This window comes from Oncorhynchus keta, unplaced genomic scaffold (assembly GCF_023373465.1).
Source record: "Oncorhynchus keta strain PuntledgeMale-10-30-2019 unplaced genomic scaffold, Oket_V2 Un_contig_4274_pilon_pilon, whole genome shotgun sequence".
In the NCBI taxonomy this organism is placed as follows: domain Eukaryota; kingdom Metazoa; phylum Chordata; class Actinopteri; order Salmoniformes; family Salmonidae; genus Oncorhynchus; species Oncorhynchus keta.
The window spans coordinates 198,265-216,081 of NW_026287684.1; the positions used below are offsets into that span (position 1 = coordinate 198,265).

A 17,817-nucleotide genomic window follows, 5' to 3' on the forward strand; every position below is an offset into this window, starting at 1 on the left:
AATCACACATTGACCTGTACTATAAAACTGCATTGTTTATTGATGGAAAAGTCAAGCTGTAAGATATGTACAGTACATTTAAACCATCCATTCAATTTAAACCATCCATATATTATCACAAAAATATTGATAACTTCAAATGTACAAATTCATAGCTTTGTACCGACAACATACAGCACTAGATGAGTGACTTGAATTGGACCAAACAGTGTTCAGCTGCTGTAGTGACTGGTTATTCATATAGTACATTCAACTGCATATCACTAATTGAAAGACACTTGAAAAGAATAGTATGAGTAACAGCTGTGAAGTGGCCTACCTGATTAGTTTGTAGATTTGTGTAATGATGCATTTCTTAGATATTCAGCAGGAAAGGGATAACAAGAGGCCAATCTTTGAGAAAAACATGTTACTTTTACCATCTATTCAACATGTCAGAGCTTCAGTGTTGCTCTCCTGGATCTCAAATGTAACCACTAATGGGGATGCTCTGAAAAGACCCTCGGCACGTGACCTAAACCTGAGTGTTGCTATTTCTCTTCTACTTTGAGACAATGCTGTGAAGAACACAAGTGCTTGAAACCATTTCAAAGACGCAGTAAATTGATAAATGACTTGCTCTTAGCATAAGAGTCCTGCCCGTAGGAATGTTAGCAATAAAACAAAAAGTTACACTTGGAGATGGGCGTTCAGACTGTCTCTGGTGGTTGGAGGTCTCCAGCTCGAACTCCCCCGGGTCACCTAAGCCTTGTTCACACTGCAGGCCTTAATGCTCATATCAGTTTAAATTCATTTTGGAATACTGACTGTCCAAACATCAAGTTACAAGTTACCAAATCAGATTAGTTTGTGTTCAGACAGCAGTCATTTGCTGACATGGCTATGCTAGTTGTCATAGTAACGACGGGTGTGTGCAGTGGTGTAAGTGTTTGTGCTTCCTAGCACTCAGAAGTTATGTAGCAGGCTAAGGTGACGACTCCTGCCATGGACATTTCCCAGTTGCTTTGAATGTTCAAAATAATTGAAAACAATTAACAAGCTAGTTAGCTACCAGAGTAGCTAGCAAACATCAAGAGATGTCACATAACAGTCTAAAAACACCTTGAGGGCAAATAAATCAGATTTCACCGTTCAAACACGTCAGTTGGCCAGGAATCAGATTTATATCTGACTTCAAACCACCTACGAAGGTGGTTTGAAATGTGGCTAGAAATATCATAATCCATTTCCTGTTCAAACTGCAGGAAAAAAGGAACAGATTTGAATTATATATATATAAATAAAATAAAGGATTTGAGTCACTTCAAACTGCCAATGTGAACATGGCTTTAGAGCAGCCTTAGGTGCATGTGGCCCTGTGTCCCCTCCCCCTTGATGTCCCCAGTCAGACAAAGTCATTGGATGGCAGTGATGGTGGGCTGTGCAGTCCGGCGCCGACAGTGCAATACGGCGTCATGGACGGTAGGGAAGACCATTTCTGGGGTCGCGACCCCGGTGAAAAACTGCAGGGTGCGGAGTTCAGTCAGCAGAGTTCCTGTTAGGAAACAACACACAGCTTGGTAGGTAGGCCTATATCTGACTGACTAGTGTTATCGTTGCTATGGCTAGTGTCTTAAACAACCTCTAGTTCAGTTACCCTCAGGTTTTTTAATAGTAATCTAGACCAGTATGTTATAACTCACTGCTGCAGCCGGCGATGAAGACACACACATCCACAGCTGCATACTCCTTGATCACCTGCAGAGAGGAAAACTCATGAGAACACCATGAAATGAGGAAGTTGGAAACTTAAGAGGCAATCAGAAGTAACACCAGAGTCCTGTTCAGAAGGGCCAAACATTACGATAGAAATGTCATGAACAAAGCTGACATTACGCCTAATTCTGCATGACAGAAAGGCATATCTGTTCTGTAATGTTACACTTCTGAACAGACCCCAGTGCTCTGCGAGTCGAGATAAGGTCCCTCACCAACTTGATTGCTTTGGCTCCCACAGAATCGATGAAGTTGACAGGGGTCCAGTCCAGAATGAGGGTGTGGACAGGACAGAGGGGCTCTAGGAACCGGGTCTCCTCAGAGTCTGACTCTGTGTGGGTCTCGGCCACCTGCCCGTTCCCCTGCACCTCCAAGTGGTTCTGAGAGCCGCCCCCTGACACCACTTCGTGAGTGACGCCCAGCTCCACATCCTGGCCCAATCACAAGACGACCAAAATTTTAATCAGCCAATCATATAGGAGAATGAAGGAAACCAATATCGTGTCTGCCAATCACACAAGACCAAAACTGTACCAGGCAATCACACCTCTTTTGGCTTCAAACCAACCACAACAAGGCTAACAGCAAAAGCCTCTTAGAAAATGACTACGTGAAGGCCTTCAATTCTGCCCGTCTGTCTGGTGTTCTGGTTACAGTGTCAATATGTGGCGTGTTTCAACAAGAAGCAGGGGAAGTAAACCAAACAGTGATATTGTGAGTGTTGGAGCAGAAAAATACCATATTGAATGGGCTCACCAGTTTGACGACAGCACTCCTTTTTTGTGGTGACTTGTGGTTTTGGCTCTCCCTCTCTGCGCTCTCCTTCTTCAGTTTTCTTTTTCGGGCTTTCCGTAGAGCCTGGAGATGTACGGGGTCCACTCCTGTCTGTACACATGTTTAAATATGATGAGACAGGATGGGCCAAGCTGTTTTTTTCCCAATGCAAGGATCCCCCACTCAACTGTAGTGTAGCTACAGTCTACAGGAGAGATGGACTAGTTTGCTAGGCCTAAAGTGCTTGACCCGTAACATAGTCGGACAAAAATGAAAACTTATGCAACTCTGCATATTCCACACACAGAAACACACACGGCAGCTGAGGTTACCTTCTCTTTGAGGGCATTCAAATAAAGGTCACTGTTTGCAAAGTAGATTGAAGAGTTTGAGTGGAAAATCTTAATCCCTGTGCATTCAGCTGCCTGGAACAGAGAGGCAGAATCACAGGTCTCACTGCTCATCCAACACCATGTACTTTCTCATTCTATCCCAGGGTAGTTTACAGGCCAGTTACAGGCACTAACAAGTTCATTTAGAAAAACCTTGTCCACCATTACAATTTCTTTGTGACAAACTATCGCTAGGCAATTGTTCAATACTTTAACGAGACCGAGCTTTTTAGTGCCTGCAACTGTAAGACCATATAGAGAGTTGCTCATTATCACAAAATGACACATTATTACTTTTTCATATTCATCCACGTCACAGTACAGGCCTGTGTCCAGGACCTGTCCCAGGATCACACTCTTTGGGCTGTGGAGAGGAAGGGGGCGAGAGATATTGAAACGTTTCAGCACAGTTATTTCATACATTTCCATGGAACAGATTAAAACTGAAGTGACTCAACCCAAAAATCTAGCTTTTTTCCAAAATCAAGCTGGTGATATGAAATGGTTACCAGTGATCGTGAAGGGGATATTAAATACTACACTTGAATATATTTCAGAAGTAGTAGGATGGTTTAGTACCTCTGTGTTCTGTAGATGACACTCAGGATAGCAAATCCTAAGGCCACCAGAAGTCCAAGATCAAGGCCCAACAGCACAGAGGCCACAAAGGCTACCAGCCAGATAGCCTGGAAGACAATACAGACCAAAGCAACAATGGTTACAGATCCATAGTATAGGTCTCGTCCCAGGTCTCTTTGTGCTGTGTTCTGTGTATCCAACTCTTACAGTCACTGTCATGCATCATTCGGTAAGACAGCGCGAACTGATCTGGGACCAAATCAAATTTGGCTGTCTCTGCCTGGCCGGTTCCCCTCTTTCCACTGGGATTCTCTGCCTCTAACCCTATTACAGGGGCCGAGTCACTGGCTTACTGGGGCTCTCTCATGCCGTCCCTGGAAGGGGTGCGTCACCTGAGTGGGTTGATTCACTGATGTGGTCATCCTGTCTGGGTTGGCACCCCCCCTTGGGTTGTGCCATGGCGGAGATCTTTGTGGGCTATACTCGGCCTTGTCTCAGGATGGTAAGTTGGTGGTTGAAGATATCCCTCTAGTGGTGTGGGCTGTGCTTTGGCAAAGTGGGTGGGGTTATATCCTTCCTGTTTGGCCCCGTCCGGGGGTGTCCTCGGATGGGGCCACAGTGTCTCCTGACCCCTCCTGTCTCAGCCTCCAGTATTAATGCTGCAGTAGTTTATGTGTCGGGGGGCTAGGGTCAGTTTGTTATATCTGGAGTAATTCTCCTGTCCTATTCGGTGTCCTGTGTGAATCTAAGTGTGCGTTCTAATTCTCTCCTTCTCTCTTTCTCTCGGAGGACCAGAGCCCTAGGACCATGCCCCAGGACTACCTGACATGATGACTCCTTGCTGTCCCCAGTCCACCTGGCCGTGCTGCTGCTCCAGTTTCAACTGTTCTGCCTTATTATTATTCGACCATGCTGGTCATTTATGAACATTTGAACATCTTGGCCATGTTCTGTTATAATCTCCACCCGGCACAGCCAGAAGAGGACTGGCCACCCCACATAGCCTGGTTCCTCTCTAGGTTTCTTCCTAGGTTTTGGCCTTTCTAGGGAGTTTTTCCTAGCCACCGTGCTTCTACACCTGCATTGCTTGCCGTTTGGGGTTTTAGGCTGGGTTTCTGTACAACACTTTGAGATATCAGCTGATGTACGAAGGGCTATATAAATAAATTTGATTTGATTTGGGACCAGGCTTCCATAGCAAACTGATCTGGGACCAGGTTACCATAGCAAACTGATCTGGGACCAGGCTTCCATAGCAAACTGATCTGGGACCAGGCTTCCATAGCAAACTGATCTGGGACCAGGCTTCCATAGCAAACTGATCTGGGACCAGGCTTCCATAGCAAACTGGTCTGGGACCAGGCTTCCATAGCAAACTGGTCTGGGACCAGGCTTCCATAGCAAACTGGTCTGGGACCAGGCTTCCATAGCAAACTGATCTGGGACCAGGCTTCCATAGCAAACTGATCTGGGACAAGGTTACCATAGCATGACATGTACTGAAGGAATCTGTCCGATTGGGTTTTCTGGTGGGATGTGGTCATGATGCGGTCAGATCATTTAAATTGCTTACATTTTAGTCAATTCAGAAAGTAAACCAAATTCTAAGTTTACATTGAAATGCATTTAAGATAATTGGAATTTCAGCGTACTTCCTGAAATGACCCTGGGTTAGATGTAATCAGAAGGAGTTGTGTTGCAGTCCAGACTCACCAACTCGATCTTGCTGGTCCTCCACAGGGCAGGGATGTCCCTGAATTGTTTAAACATCCCCAGCAGGTTAACCATGATGATGGCAGCCAGCGCGGTCTGAAATGACAGGGGGGGGAAAATCAGGGTTGAGTCGGGGTGCATTACCATTCAAATAGGATTGGACATTTCAATGCAAATATCTATTTTTTAGGCTACTGTAATAGCAATTCAAATTCCAACATTAATTAAACTTTTTAATTGGTTGACATTTTGCAAGGGATATATTAAATAAAGCTAGTGCCTCTGACAGGACTGTTTCCCTTCCTCATTCTTCCTTAGCCATCTCATAGAACACCCACTGTAGGTGGTGTTGGTCGGTAAAAGTTACACCCACCTGTGGCAGAGGCTGGAAGACAAAACCAATGGCCACCACCACCAGCAACACCACCATGGACGCCAACAGACCTGCAATCTGAAAAGACACACACAGATAAGGTACGTTAACACACCTATCATTTAGCCTTCCTGGAGTCTGCACAGAAGCGTCTGTGGTTGATCTAATCTTTATGGCTTCACGGCCCCAATTTAGCTCCCGTTATGAGGTGACACATGTAATGAAAGGACAACTGTGTCATGTTAATGACCATACACTCAGTGTGGGCCCAGCATACAGGATGGGTGTGTGTGTGTGTGTGTGTCATTGTATCAAATCAAATTGTATTTGTCACATCCGAATACAACAGGTGTGGGAGAAATGCTTACAGAGAAATGCTTACTTCCAAGCCCTTAAAAGTAACAATTAAAGAGCAGTAGTAAAATAACAATAGCGAGGCTGTATACAGGGGTAACGGAACAGAGTCAATGTGCGGGGGCACCAGTTAGTCGAGGTAATATTACATGTAGGTAGATATTAAAGTCACTATGCATCTATGTATGTGTGTGTTACCTGCGTATTGCCCCCGGTGCTCTCCTGCACCAGACTGCGGGACATGGAACAGGTGATGGCGAAGGTGTGGAAGAAAGAGCTGACAAAGTTACACAGACCCAGGGCAATCAGCTCCTACAGGGCAACACAGAGCCAACGGGTTAGACTCTGGGGTAAAGTATCCCACAGGTACAGATCTAGGATCAGTTCCTACAGGGCAACACAGAGCCAACGGGTTAGACTCTGGGGTAAAGTATCCCACAGGTACAGATCTAGGATCAGCTCCTACAGGGCAACACAGAGCCAACGGGTTAGACTCTGGGGTAAAGTATCCCACAGGTACAGATCTAGGATCAGCTCCTACAGGGCAACACAGAGCCAACAGGTTAGACTCTGGGGTAAAGTATCCCATAGGTACAGATCTAGGATCAGTTTTCCTCACCCCATGCCTAACCTTAACCATTAGTGGGGGAAATGCTATGACGTTCTTTGACATCGCAACTCTCCAAGGCTATAATGGCTACAGTACTGTGGATAAACTGACCTGGTTACCATCCACACTGTAGCCGTGTTTCAGAGCAAAGATCTTGGCCAGAGAGATTCCCATGGAGAAGCCCACCACCGCTATGGCGATAGAATCCGTTACCAAGTTGGGCAGCAGAGAGAAGTCTGGGATTGCAGGTGGGAGCAGCCTGGAAACAAACAACAAATATTGTCTGAGACGTTGACTGAATAGTAACAACTGTTTGTACAGTACATGGTCTTCTGATGCTGTTACTTGTGCATTTTGACTCACTAAACACTTTTTGGACCATAATATGCCACCGATACCTTTTCCCACTATAGAGCTGATCTGAACCGTACTGGCTTGGATATTGGGTTCTCACAATGTGCTTTCAGGTTCTAGTAACCATGTAGGATGCATAGAGAAACCTGTTTGATTTGGCTGGGCCGAAGGCCAGTTCAGTACAGCTTGGTTTGGATCGGCCCAGTAGTGTGAACAGTCCTTCTCTTACCCGGATGGAATTGTCCTGACCACGTCCACTTGGTAGTTCTCTGACAGACTGAGGCCATAGGAGATCCCCGTTGAGACCATGACCACAATGATCTCTCCAGGGATGGGCACAGGCAGCTTCTTCTTGAAGCGCTCGTTGAGGTCCTTCACGCAGTAGAGGACCACCATGCAGACCCCGCCCACAATCAACGTGGTCACGTTGGTGCTGGTGATGTCACTGAACACGGCCGTGACACTCTGGGAGGAGAGAGGGGGTGTGAGAGACCTGGGAGTGTGTCCGTGTCCCCGAGAGCATTGCATAAAACTCACAATCTATATTTATCAGGAATTAATCATTTGTCATTAACTAAATCACGCAGGCTTGTAAACTAGACCTAATACCCATTTATTACAGGAGAGTACATCCACGGACTCCTATAATGTGGATTACTTTCCTGTCTGCTACCGTTTAAAAGTTAACCACTCCATTCCTCATGCAGGGGCCACCATCCAGCGGCCTCTGAGAGGCCCCGTCAGTGACTCACGTGAAGAGCAGACAGGGGCCCACTGAAGCGCGGGGTCTGGATGCCCAGCAGGTATTTAAGCTGAGAGATGAAGACGTGAACAGCCGCGGCCGTGGTGAATCCGCGTACCAGGGGCTCCGTGAGGTAGATGGCCACAAAGCCAAACCGCAACAACCCCAGGACCAGCTGGGGGGGAAAGGAAAGAAGGAGACAGAAAGACAAAGACAAACAAGGGGAGAGTAGATGACGCTTTACTTGCATAATAAATGTCAATATAGATAAAGTAGGTTGACATTAGGTCAACTAAGTTGCGGTCCTGTGGATCCCACTATGGTTGAGTAAACAGTGAGTGCTGAGAAACCGGTTGAAACCACAAACCCCCAAGGTTATGGGATGATCCTTATCTTTGGCATGAAAACTTTGACCTCTTATTGAGAGACTGACTAGTGGTGGGAAAGCTAGTGGCAACAGAGAGGATGCTGGGTTATTTGAGGGGACATTTTTCTGAAGGTGGAAGAGGGGAGTGTGACCCCACCTGTATGACTCCCACCAGGGTGGTGAGGACTACGGCTACGTGGACCCTCCTGGCATCGCGGGCCTCTGTGTCGATGAAGACGGTGGTGTTGGTGGCGGTACCATTCAGGGCCTGGATCGTGAACATGGAGTCAGGGGCCTCCCTCACCACCACTCCTCCAATCATCAGGCTGATCACCGCAAACGTGCCTGCAGAGAGCACAGCCACAGCCTTAAAATTAGGGGTGTCAAACTCAACTCCTGGACGATTGAATGTTAGCTGTTTTTGCTATTTCCTTTCCATTTGTGGAAGCAGGCTGCCTAATGGTTAAGAGTGTTATAACACTAACCGAAATGTCGCTGGTACAAAATCACAGAGCCAACTAGGTGAAAAGTCTGTCAATGTGCCCTTGAGCAAGGCACTTAACCCTAATTGCTCCTGTAAGTCTCCCTGGTTAAGAGCGTCTGCTAAATGACTCAAACGTAAATGCACAATGTGTCCAATTAAGACCTAGACAATCAGGGAGTTCCTTACTAATTAGTGACCTTAACTGATCAATGAAGAACAGGAGAGGAGCGAAAACCAACCGACACTCGGCCCTCCAGGAATTGACTTCCGACACCCCTGGGGGCTAATGGTTTAGGGGTAGGGGCTTTTAAGGGACAGGGTTTAGGAGTTCTAGGCTTCAGGGACACAGACAAAGGGCTTAACACCTGGCAACATCATTGATACTGAATATGGTGACATCCTCACTCTGAAAACAGAATAATAGAAGTATAAATGAATTAAATGAACTGAACTGTGAGGCGCAATCTCTCTTCAGTGGGTTGAGTCTGACTGACCATTGCCTCTCATCCTGTGTGGCTCAATTGGTAGAGCATGCACCACCAAAATTGTGGGCTCGCTTCCCGGGACCGCACACATGGAAAACATATGTACGCATGACTGTAAGTCGCTTTGTATAAAAGTGTCTGTTAAATGGCATATATTATTATTTCATGAAATTGAATCATACAAGTTTGACTTGGTAGATTTGGCACTCCCCCTAGTTCAAATAATTATCATAGCACTCCCCATTCCCCTCGAGGTTATCAGTCAGTCGCCAAGGTGCCAGGTTCTTTATCAGTAATGGTTTAATAGAGAGGGGAGACAGCTGTGAACCCAGTCCAGGCGCCTCTGTCGGGGCAAGTCTCTGTGTCTGGTAAACGAGGTATGAAGCAATGTAAAAACTCATGTTAAAAATGTGTTCTCATTTCCAGATCAGGTTTGCTTGTGTTAGCTCGTTACGTTTGCAACTAAAGATGTTGACACAGGCTTTTGCCCAAGACTTGAACGGGTGCCAAAATATTCCTTCATCCCTGCCTCAGTTACTACAGCAACTGCCCTCCTTAAGGCCACAATTTGGGCAGAGGCCATTTTGTTACAACTGCTGCCGCTAACTATTTCCAAGACGGGTTTTAGTTCTTCTTTTCTTGTTGAAGTGTTTAACGTGATTCACTGACTCAGAGTTGTCAAAAGGAGACAAACGTGACGGCTGAAATTGGAGACAAGGCTATGTCTGCCTTGAATGTTCCCATAAATCTAGCCTGTCTATGTGCAACAGATTGGGGTCACTATATGCCAAGAGACCTGACCTCACCCAAGCTTCACAAGGACACCGATCAATTCCCAATGTAAACCATTTCAAAACTTGGCTCATTTCGTTTTTTTTTTTTAGAGCTATTATTCTGGTCACTTAATCTGTTACTTTTTAACAGATTAATCTCTCAGAGGTAACACCCAGACTCTTGATTGACTGGGCTCCCTGGGTGGATGAGAAGGCCGAGTCCCATATAGCACAATATTACCTTCATAGTGCACTAATGTGGACCCGGGCCCCAAAGGGCCCTGACCAACAGTAGAGCACTAAATAGGAAATAGGGTGCTATTTGGAATTCACCGGTTGTTGGCGTGGTTTGGAATGGTCAGTCTGTACTTGGCACAGCCACCGGAATACAAAACTCTCTGGCCAAGAAGTGAAAAGGCCACGGCTGTCCAGGGGTAGAGACCTACAGGAAAACTATGTGAATACAACCAGGACTACTTCATTGGAACACCCAGTAGGAGTAACATCCATTATCACCACAGGTAGGCTGCAGGGGTAGTGTTCAGTAGGGCACAAAGTAACAAGCCGGTTTGCAAGGGAAAACAAAAACCAATGTTCTTATTAGAGACGTTCAGGTAGTATCTGTACCTCCACGTTTCAAAACATTTACTTAAGCAATAAGGCCTGAGGGAGTGTGGTATATGGTCAATATACCATGGGTAAAGGGCTGTTCTTATGCACGACGCAACGCAGAGTATACAGCCTGTATACAGCCCGTAGCCTTGGTATATTGGCCATATATCACAAACCCCAGCCAGAGGTGCCTCATTGCTATTATAAACTGGTTACCAATGTAATTAGAGCAGTAAAAATAAATGTTTTGTCATACCCGTGGTATACTGTCTGATATACCACTACTGTCAGCCAATCAGCATTCAGGGCTCGAACCACCCAGTTTATAACACTGAGCACGACTCCGCTCCTGGTTAGCTACATTATACATCTCAATAGTGTAAAGTGACTTCCTCTGCACTAGTTGGAACTCTGTCGTCGGGATGGCTCACCTATAGATATGTGTCTAGAAGTCCCAAAGAAGGTGTAGAGCAGGACGGGGTAGAAGGAGGAGTACAGGCCATACACAGGAGGCACGGCAGCCAGCATGGCATAGGCAAGACCTGGGGGAGAGAGGATGGGGGGGGAGATGGAATGATGTTCTATTACTCAGTGCATACACACATTGATACATCAGTAGCTAAGATGGGGAGAAGTCTGTCCATAATAAAGAGCTGCTCTACCTTCTTAACAGCAACGCAGGTCCTACAGGTTCTAGTTTTGTCGCACCTGGACTACTGTACAGTCGTGTGGTCAGGTGCCACAAAGAGGGACTTGTTGTGAAATGTATTTAAAAATTGTACAACTTCCTTCATTTTGATGGACCCCAGGAAGAGTAGCTGCTGCCTTGGCAGGAAATAATGGACCCCAGGAAGAGTAGCTGCTGCCTTGGCAGGAACTAATGGACCCCAGGAAGAGTAGCTGCTGCCTTGGCAGGAACTAATGGGGATCCATAATAAATACAGTACCAGTCAAAAGTTAGGACACACTTATTCATTCCAGGATTTTTCTTTATTTTTACTGTTTTCTACATTGTAGAATAGTGAAGACACACTCTTGGCATCCAGGTGAAGCTGGTTGAGAGAATGCCAAGAGTGTGAAAAACTGTCATCAAGGCAAAGGGTGGCTAGTTTGAAGGATCTCAAATATAAAATATATTTGGATTTGTTTGGTTATGACATGATTCCATGTGTTATTTCATAGTTTTGATGTCTTCACTATTATTCTACAATAGTAAAAATAAAGAAAACCCCTAGAATGAGTAGGTGTGTCCAAACTTGACTGGTACTGTATATGCTGAACAAAAATATATAACGCAACATGCAACAATTTCAAAGATGTTGCCGAGTTACAGTTCATATATAACGAAATCAGTCAATTGAAATAAATATATTAGGCCCTAATCTATGGATTTCATATAACTGGGCAAGGACGCAGCAATTAGTGGGCATAGGTCCACCCACTGGGGAACCAGGCCCAGTCAATCAGAATGAGTTTTTCCCCACAAAAGGGCTTTGTTACAGATAGAAATACTCCTCAGAAGAAGCCGGATGTGGAAGTCCTGGGCTGGTCTGCAGTTGTGAGGCCGGTTGGACGTATTGTAAATGCCCCAAAATGACGATGTAAGTGGCTTATGATTTTAAATTTTTTTTTTAAAAACATTAAATGTGCCGCCCCTGCCTCTAAACCCATTCTGATAAGTGCCGCCCCTGACTCTAAACCCATTCTGATAAGTGCCGCCCCTGACTCTAAACCCATTCTGAGAAGTGCCGCCCCTGACTCTAAACCCATTCTGAGAAGTGCCGCCCCTGACTCTAAACCCATTCTGAGCTGTGCCGCCCCCGACTCTAAACCCATTCTGAGAAGTGCCGCCCCCGACTCTAAACCCATTCTGAGCTGTGCCGCCCCCGACTCTAAACCCATTCTGAGCTGTGCCGCCCCCGACTCTAAACCCATTCTGAGCTGTGCCGCCCCCCGACTCTAAACCCATTCGCCCCCGACTCTAAACCCATTCTGAGCTGTGCCGCCCCCGACTCTAAACCCATTCTGAGCTGTGCCGCCCCCGACTCTAAACCCATTCTGAGCTGTGCCGCCCCCGACTCTAAACCCATTCTGAGAAGTGCCGCCCCCGACTCTAAACCCATTCTGAGAAGTGCCGCCCCTGACTCTAAACCCATTCTGAGAAGTGCCGCCCCTGACTCTAAACCCATTCTGAGAAGTGCCGCCCCTGACTCTAAACCCATTCTGAGAAGTGCCGCCCCTGACTCTAAACCCATTCTGAGAAGTGCCGCCCCTGACTCTAAACCCATTCTGAGAAGTGCCGCCCCTGACTCTAAACCCATTCTGAGAAGTGCCGCCCCTGACTCTAAACCCATTCTGAGAAGTGCCGCCGCTGACTCTAAACCCATTCTGAGAAGTGCCGCCCCTGACTCTAAACCCATTCTGAGCTGTGCCGCCCCTGACTCTAAACCCATTCTGAGCTGTGCAGCAGTATACCCCTGACTCCAACCCCACTGACCTTGAGGTAGCTGCATGACCCCTGTGCTGAGGCCTGAGACCAGGTCCCCAAACAGGTACTCTTTGACAGGGTAGGACGGCAGCCATGTTAAAATGGGCAGGAAGCTCAGAGCAATGGCTTTGGCCCTCTCTGATGAGCAGCTGGGAAGAGAGAGAGTGAGTGAGTAGGTGTGTGCGTGTGTGTGTGTGTGTGTGTGTGTGTGTGTGTTTAATCAGCTTATCTATTAGGGAAGCTTCCAAGCAGCAAGTAAATGGGTGTGTACTTCTACTAGTGTAATACTAGACAAACATTGTCAGATTAAAAAAATAATAATCATAACTTCACATAAGCTTTTACAGTCCTAACAAATTTCCTGAAAAAGGGTATTGCATAATTCCACATCCCAGTCACACACCCAGCAATGTTCTTCAATCCCGGTCATCAAAACACCGATAGGTATGTCTACTGGGCTGGAACAACACTTGAACACACTGTGGGTCCCAATGACCAGGAATGAAGAACACAACACTACAGTCTGTTCAGATCTGTAACAGGGTTGTGTTCTTTAGGCGCCTTACAGCAGAAAACAGACTGGATCAGATTGGGACTACCTGGACCTGTCCAATAAGAACCACAAATATTTTCAATTTTCTGTTGCAAAACATTTTGCTACAGTGTGTACTATTAAACACCACCCAGGTCTGTGGACACTAACTCGATGTAGATGCTTACTGGAGCTGCTGTGCCAGTCTCTGTCTGATGGTCTTGGGGCTCCGCTCTCTCGGGTGCAGGAGCTGGGTGTGAAGGTAGGCCTCATCGAACACAGGCCGTTCCACACGGTACATCAGTGGTGGGGGCGCATCCTCGCAGGGCGTTACATGTTGTTCCATAACACAGGCAGGACACTGGGCATGTCAGAGAAAGGGGGCGGCTCCTAGCTTAAGGAGGCCTTTTCTCTCTCTGTGTGGTTCGCTGACTCCTTTTCCACACGTCCTGCTTCCTCCCGCTGCTCTGCTGAGAGAGGAAGACAAAACAGTCAGTGACTGTTTAGACCAAATGTTTTTGAAGCAAAGCGTTGTTTTGACCAAACTCCAGCAGGGTTGAGCACCATGCGGCTGGTACTTTTCATTAATAGAGTAGCCCTATTTATGGACATTACAATAAGTTTCTGATTTTTTTTTTTTTTTTTGGGGGGGGTAGTGTTTTCAGGCATATGGGCTATCTTTTCAAGCAAATATTTTTGAACTGATATTGCAAAATTGTGACCAAATATTAACTTTCTGCTTCATGTGGAAAAATAAAAACAGGGGTTTATTCACTAGGAACCAAAGGGGAAGAAACAGGAAGTGAACGCTGGAACATGTCCAATAAGAAACTTGTTTTCATGGCAAAACTTTCTGTTGCAAATAGTTGTACTACAGTTGGAACTAATGAATACACCCCATGTGTGTTCTACATAAGAAAGTTTACACTCCAAAATCAATGCAGAGATAGGAGCCTATTCTTTGGGCTAAAGAACTGTCCAAACTATACTTCAGGCTGACTGTGGTAGCCTGGCCTACACAACATGGCAAACCAGAGGATATTGACCTTTCAGGTTGGAAGCTACTTAGAGGAAAGGTCTCCAGCAGCCTCACTAAAAATAGACATCCATTTCTTATCATATACTTTATAGACTTCTGCGGCAATGTTAAACATGATCACAATACTCTTAAATCAGAACAGTGTCTAAAGCAGGGCTCTCCAACCGTTGTTCCTGGAGAGCTACCCTCCTGTATAGGCATTGACGTAAAGGTATAGGCTATGACTGACTACTTATTGTAAAATCAGAATATTTAAACATGAGATTAAATATATTAAACTGAACTTCTGTAAATCTGACAACAAAGACGTGAAGTTATCAAACCATGTGTATAGTAAGTAACTGGCTGTTCCTGATTATGTTAGCTGCCTAGCGACTTGTGTCATCACTGACAAAACACAACCACAACCACATCAAAATAAAAGGTAGCTAACTAACGTCAACCACATGTTTTAACCTGAATTGCAGGTTACAGAGGAATGTGTAGCGGAAAAGTGATGGCTATCTACAGAATGAAAAGCGCACATGACAGATGCGAATGAAGGACCATTTCTTACCTTCCCGACCTCAGCCTAGGATGTCACACTCTGACGCGATTGACCGAATTCAATTTTAGAAACTGACCGCGCATCTAGGCTCCGGTTACAGCTTATAACACCGGGAACGCAGTTTAACGACCGTCGACACTCGACAGCCGCATACTCAACCAGAGGAAGATCGCTTGATGGAGCCGGGCGCACTTAAACTCTGACGTCACTAAACCAGTGATCATGGGACTTGTATTTTCTTTCCTACAGTTGTTGGATTCCCCTTTTCTTATTATCGTTATTGGTGCTATCTATATACGTATTATAGTTCTTTGGTAGGTGCTTTTCCAGAGTATATGCATCTACATTTCCAAAATACTCACCTAAATTAGAAAGAAAAATTATAAATTGGTTTTGTTCCAGTTTATCATACTACATAATTCCGTGAATTTAGTCAACACTGACAGATCACTCATTCTCCCATGGAGAATTCATGGGAGAATCATTCTTCCAGTCCGGTCGGCCTGGCCCTATTGATGGTCATTTCCTCACAGATTGTGAGACCTATTGGAAATGTGTGACAGACACGAAAAAAATATATGATTTCGTGTGCAGTACACGATTTTGTATACAGTGCATTTCAATCACTGATAAAGACAGTAGGTTACTTAATACAGAAACGAAAGGGAGGGGCGAAAATCTAGCAAACCAAAGGTTGTGTGTTCGAATCTCTTCATGGATAACTTTTGCATTTTCGCTACTTTGCAACTACTTTGCATGTTAGCCTACCCTTCCCCTAACCTTAACCCAACTCCAAAACCAAACCCTTTAACTACTTAGATAGCATATTAACTACAACCTTAACCCATAACCGTGCTAACGTTAGCCTCGGCAAATTGAAATTCTTGAAATGTACACGAATGCGTCAAGAGAATTGTGTAATACACAGGAAATGCGTTGTGATGAAAATCGTGCCTGTCACAAATTTCGAATAAGTCATTTATGTCTATTTCACAATAACCTGTGACGGTGTGTTGAACCTTAACCATTTTAAATGTCAACTTCAATGTGCTACAGACCACATAAGGATACAAAGGCGCTTTCGAGTGGCCTTCTTGTGTAAAATTAATGTATTCATGAAATATTATTAATGTGCTCAAATAATATTCCGACAGATGGCGCCATTGTATGCTTTTTACAAGTTCGTGTCTCGGTTCTGCTTTTTTAGTATGGTACGTCACTAATCACGAGATGTCTCCGTTCTGCTTTTTGACATTATATTGCTGGCATTAAATTATAGATACTTGGTCAAAGGCTTAGGTCACCTATACTGCCTGAGTACTGTACTTTATAAAGGGGCAGGTGGGTCCTGCATTCAAACAAATGGTTAAGAAATGGTCATGGATCTAAATGTTGGCTGTGTGAACTTTACTACTTCAACCCTTCATAGTCAATCTTAAATGGCCAATTGGGTGTACCAATTTCACCACCACCACCACTATATCCACCACTAATTTCATTACTACTACTACTACTTATCAGGCAAAACATAACAACTTAGGTTGGCTACATTTTCTCCACTCTACTCTATAGGCCTAGGAGCATGGAGTACTGAACAGAGGACCCTTTAATCCATTGCCTCTTTGCAGAAATAAGACGACCAGATCCAACTTGTCTGGTGCTAGCAGGCAGCCAGCTGGCACTAAATGGTGACCCCAAAGGAGGGCTACCTGGAAGGCTGCCAGTGACTAAGAGAGTCCCAGGCCTCAAAAGCCTCCTGGACAGGGTCTGTGTAGTGTAATACCCTGGCATAACAGCATTCATTACAGGCCGTGAGGGTAAATTATTTGGTCCTTTTTATTTCATTTTGTATCACTTTTTTTCAAGTATGGTGATCGCAGATGAAGGCACATGGTAATCTGAATTTCCTCACAATTCAAGGCATAAATACTATTCACTGTTCTCTCTTTGTGCATCTGTTTAACTTTGTAATCATATGAGAACATCAATGTCAAAGGAACTGATTATTTAAAGGCCCATTGCAGTCAAAGTTCAGTTTTCCTATGTTTTGTATCAATTGTACAACAGCTGATTAACTAACACTGTAAAAGTGTTGTTTTTTTAATCCGATAGTTGCTGCATAAAAAATCCAATCTACATAGGACCTTCTAATCAGCAGGTTTGCATGGGCGGGAGTTTCGGTTTGCCAGGTGATGTCACCAGGTGGTAATTTGGTTAATAGACCAATAACAAAGAGAGTTCCAAACATAGAGATCCTATTAGAGTGGATCTATGTTATAAACCCTCCAAGTTCCAGAATGGAGTGAAAATGGCAGCCATATTGGTCAGGGACAAATCCAAACTAGTCTATGAATGGCTTTTGAGGCATAATCCAGATTTTTACTTATGCAGAAAAATACATGTAATGCATGTGCTATATCCGAAAGTGTGTATTCAAATATTGTCAGATAATTATAAATACATTTTTTTTACAGGTTTTATACACATTTTCTGTATAAATAGCCTCTAAAATATATGTAAACAGATCCTAAATGTCTACATTTTTGTTTTCTTGGAAAGCTGTGAGTGCTATATTTTAAATTCTTAAAATGTATTATTTTACAGAATATATGATCAAAATGACTGACTTTTAGACCATCATAAGAAGTGTCAAGTCTAGTCTTGTATTCTAGTATTCTAATTCCTAATTCTGCCAATAATAGCTAGTTTTCAGTTTTCCCAACTCATACCACTCCCAGAAAGTCCTAGCAAAATTCTTGCTTGAGGAATTGTTTTTTTCCCAAATTTTTATGGAAATCTATTACATTAACGTACTTAGCTAATTGTTACCCATAAATTATTTGA

General features: G+C 44.6%; 1 protein-coding gene across 2 annotated transcripts; it reads right to left on the reverse strand.

The window, feature by feature from the left end:
* Positions 1 to 17: 17 nt before the first annotated feature.
* Positions 18 to 15,192, reverse strand: slc26a5 (solute carrier family 26 member 5). 2 transcript variants are annotated; one of them, XM_052509266.1, is made up of 18 exons: positions 14,983 to 15,192; positions 13,576 to 13,854; positions 12,865 to 13,004; positions 10,799 to 10,909; positions 8,171 to 8,358; positions 7,657 to 7,821; positions 7,134 to 7,369; positions 6,662 to 6,809; positions 6,139 to 6,252; positions 5,587 to 5,664; positions 5,214 to 5,309; positions 3,501 to 3,607; positions 3,216 to 3,285; positions 2,862 to 2,954; positions 2,512 to 2,640; positions 1,971 to 2,186; positions 1,683 to 1,737; positions 18 to 1,534 (listed from the first exon to the last, which is right to left on the reverse strand). In XM_052509266.1, the coding sequence occupies exons 2-18, from the start codon at positions 13,731 to 13,733 to the stop codon at positions 1,395 to 1,397; spliced, it is 2,244 nt and encodes a 747-aa protein (XP_052365226.1). In that variant the 5' UTR covers positions 13,734 to 13,854; positions 14,983 to 15,192; the 3' UTR covers positions 18 to 1,394. The 2 variants fall into 2 exon arrangements, with proteins under 2 accessions (XP_052365226.1, XP_052365225.1); XM_052509265.1 differs by having other exon boundaries at positions 13,576 to 13,857.
* Positions 15,193 to 17,817: the final 2,625 nt, after the last annotated feature.

Excerpts from the sequence above, each read along its gene's own strand:
- slc26a5 (XM_052509266.1), bottom strand. The coding sequence starts at position 13,733 with ATGGAACAACATGTAACGCCCTGCGAGGATGCGCCCCCACCACTGATG. Across the intron at positions 8,359-10,798 it reads TTCTAGACACATATCTATAG|GCACGTTTGCGGTGATCAGC; the intron begins GTGAGCCATCCC and ends TGCTCTCTGCAG. Across the intron at positions 2,641-2,861 it reads TGAATGCCCTCAAAGAGAAG|ACAGGAGTGGACCCCGTACA; the intron begins GTAACCTCAGCT and ends ACATGTGTACAG.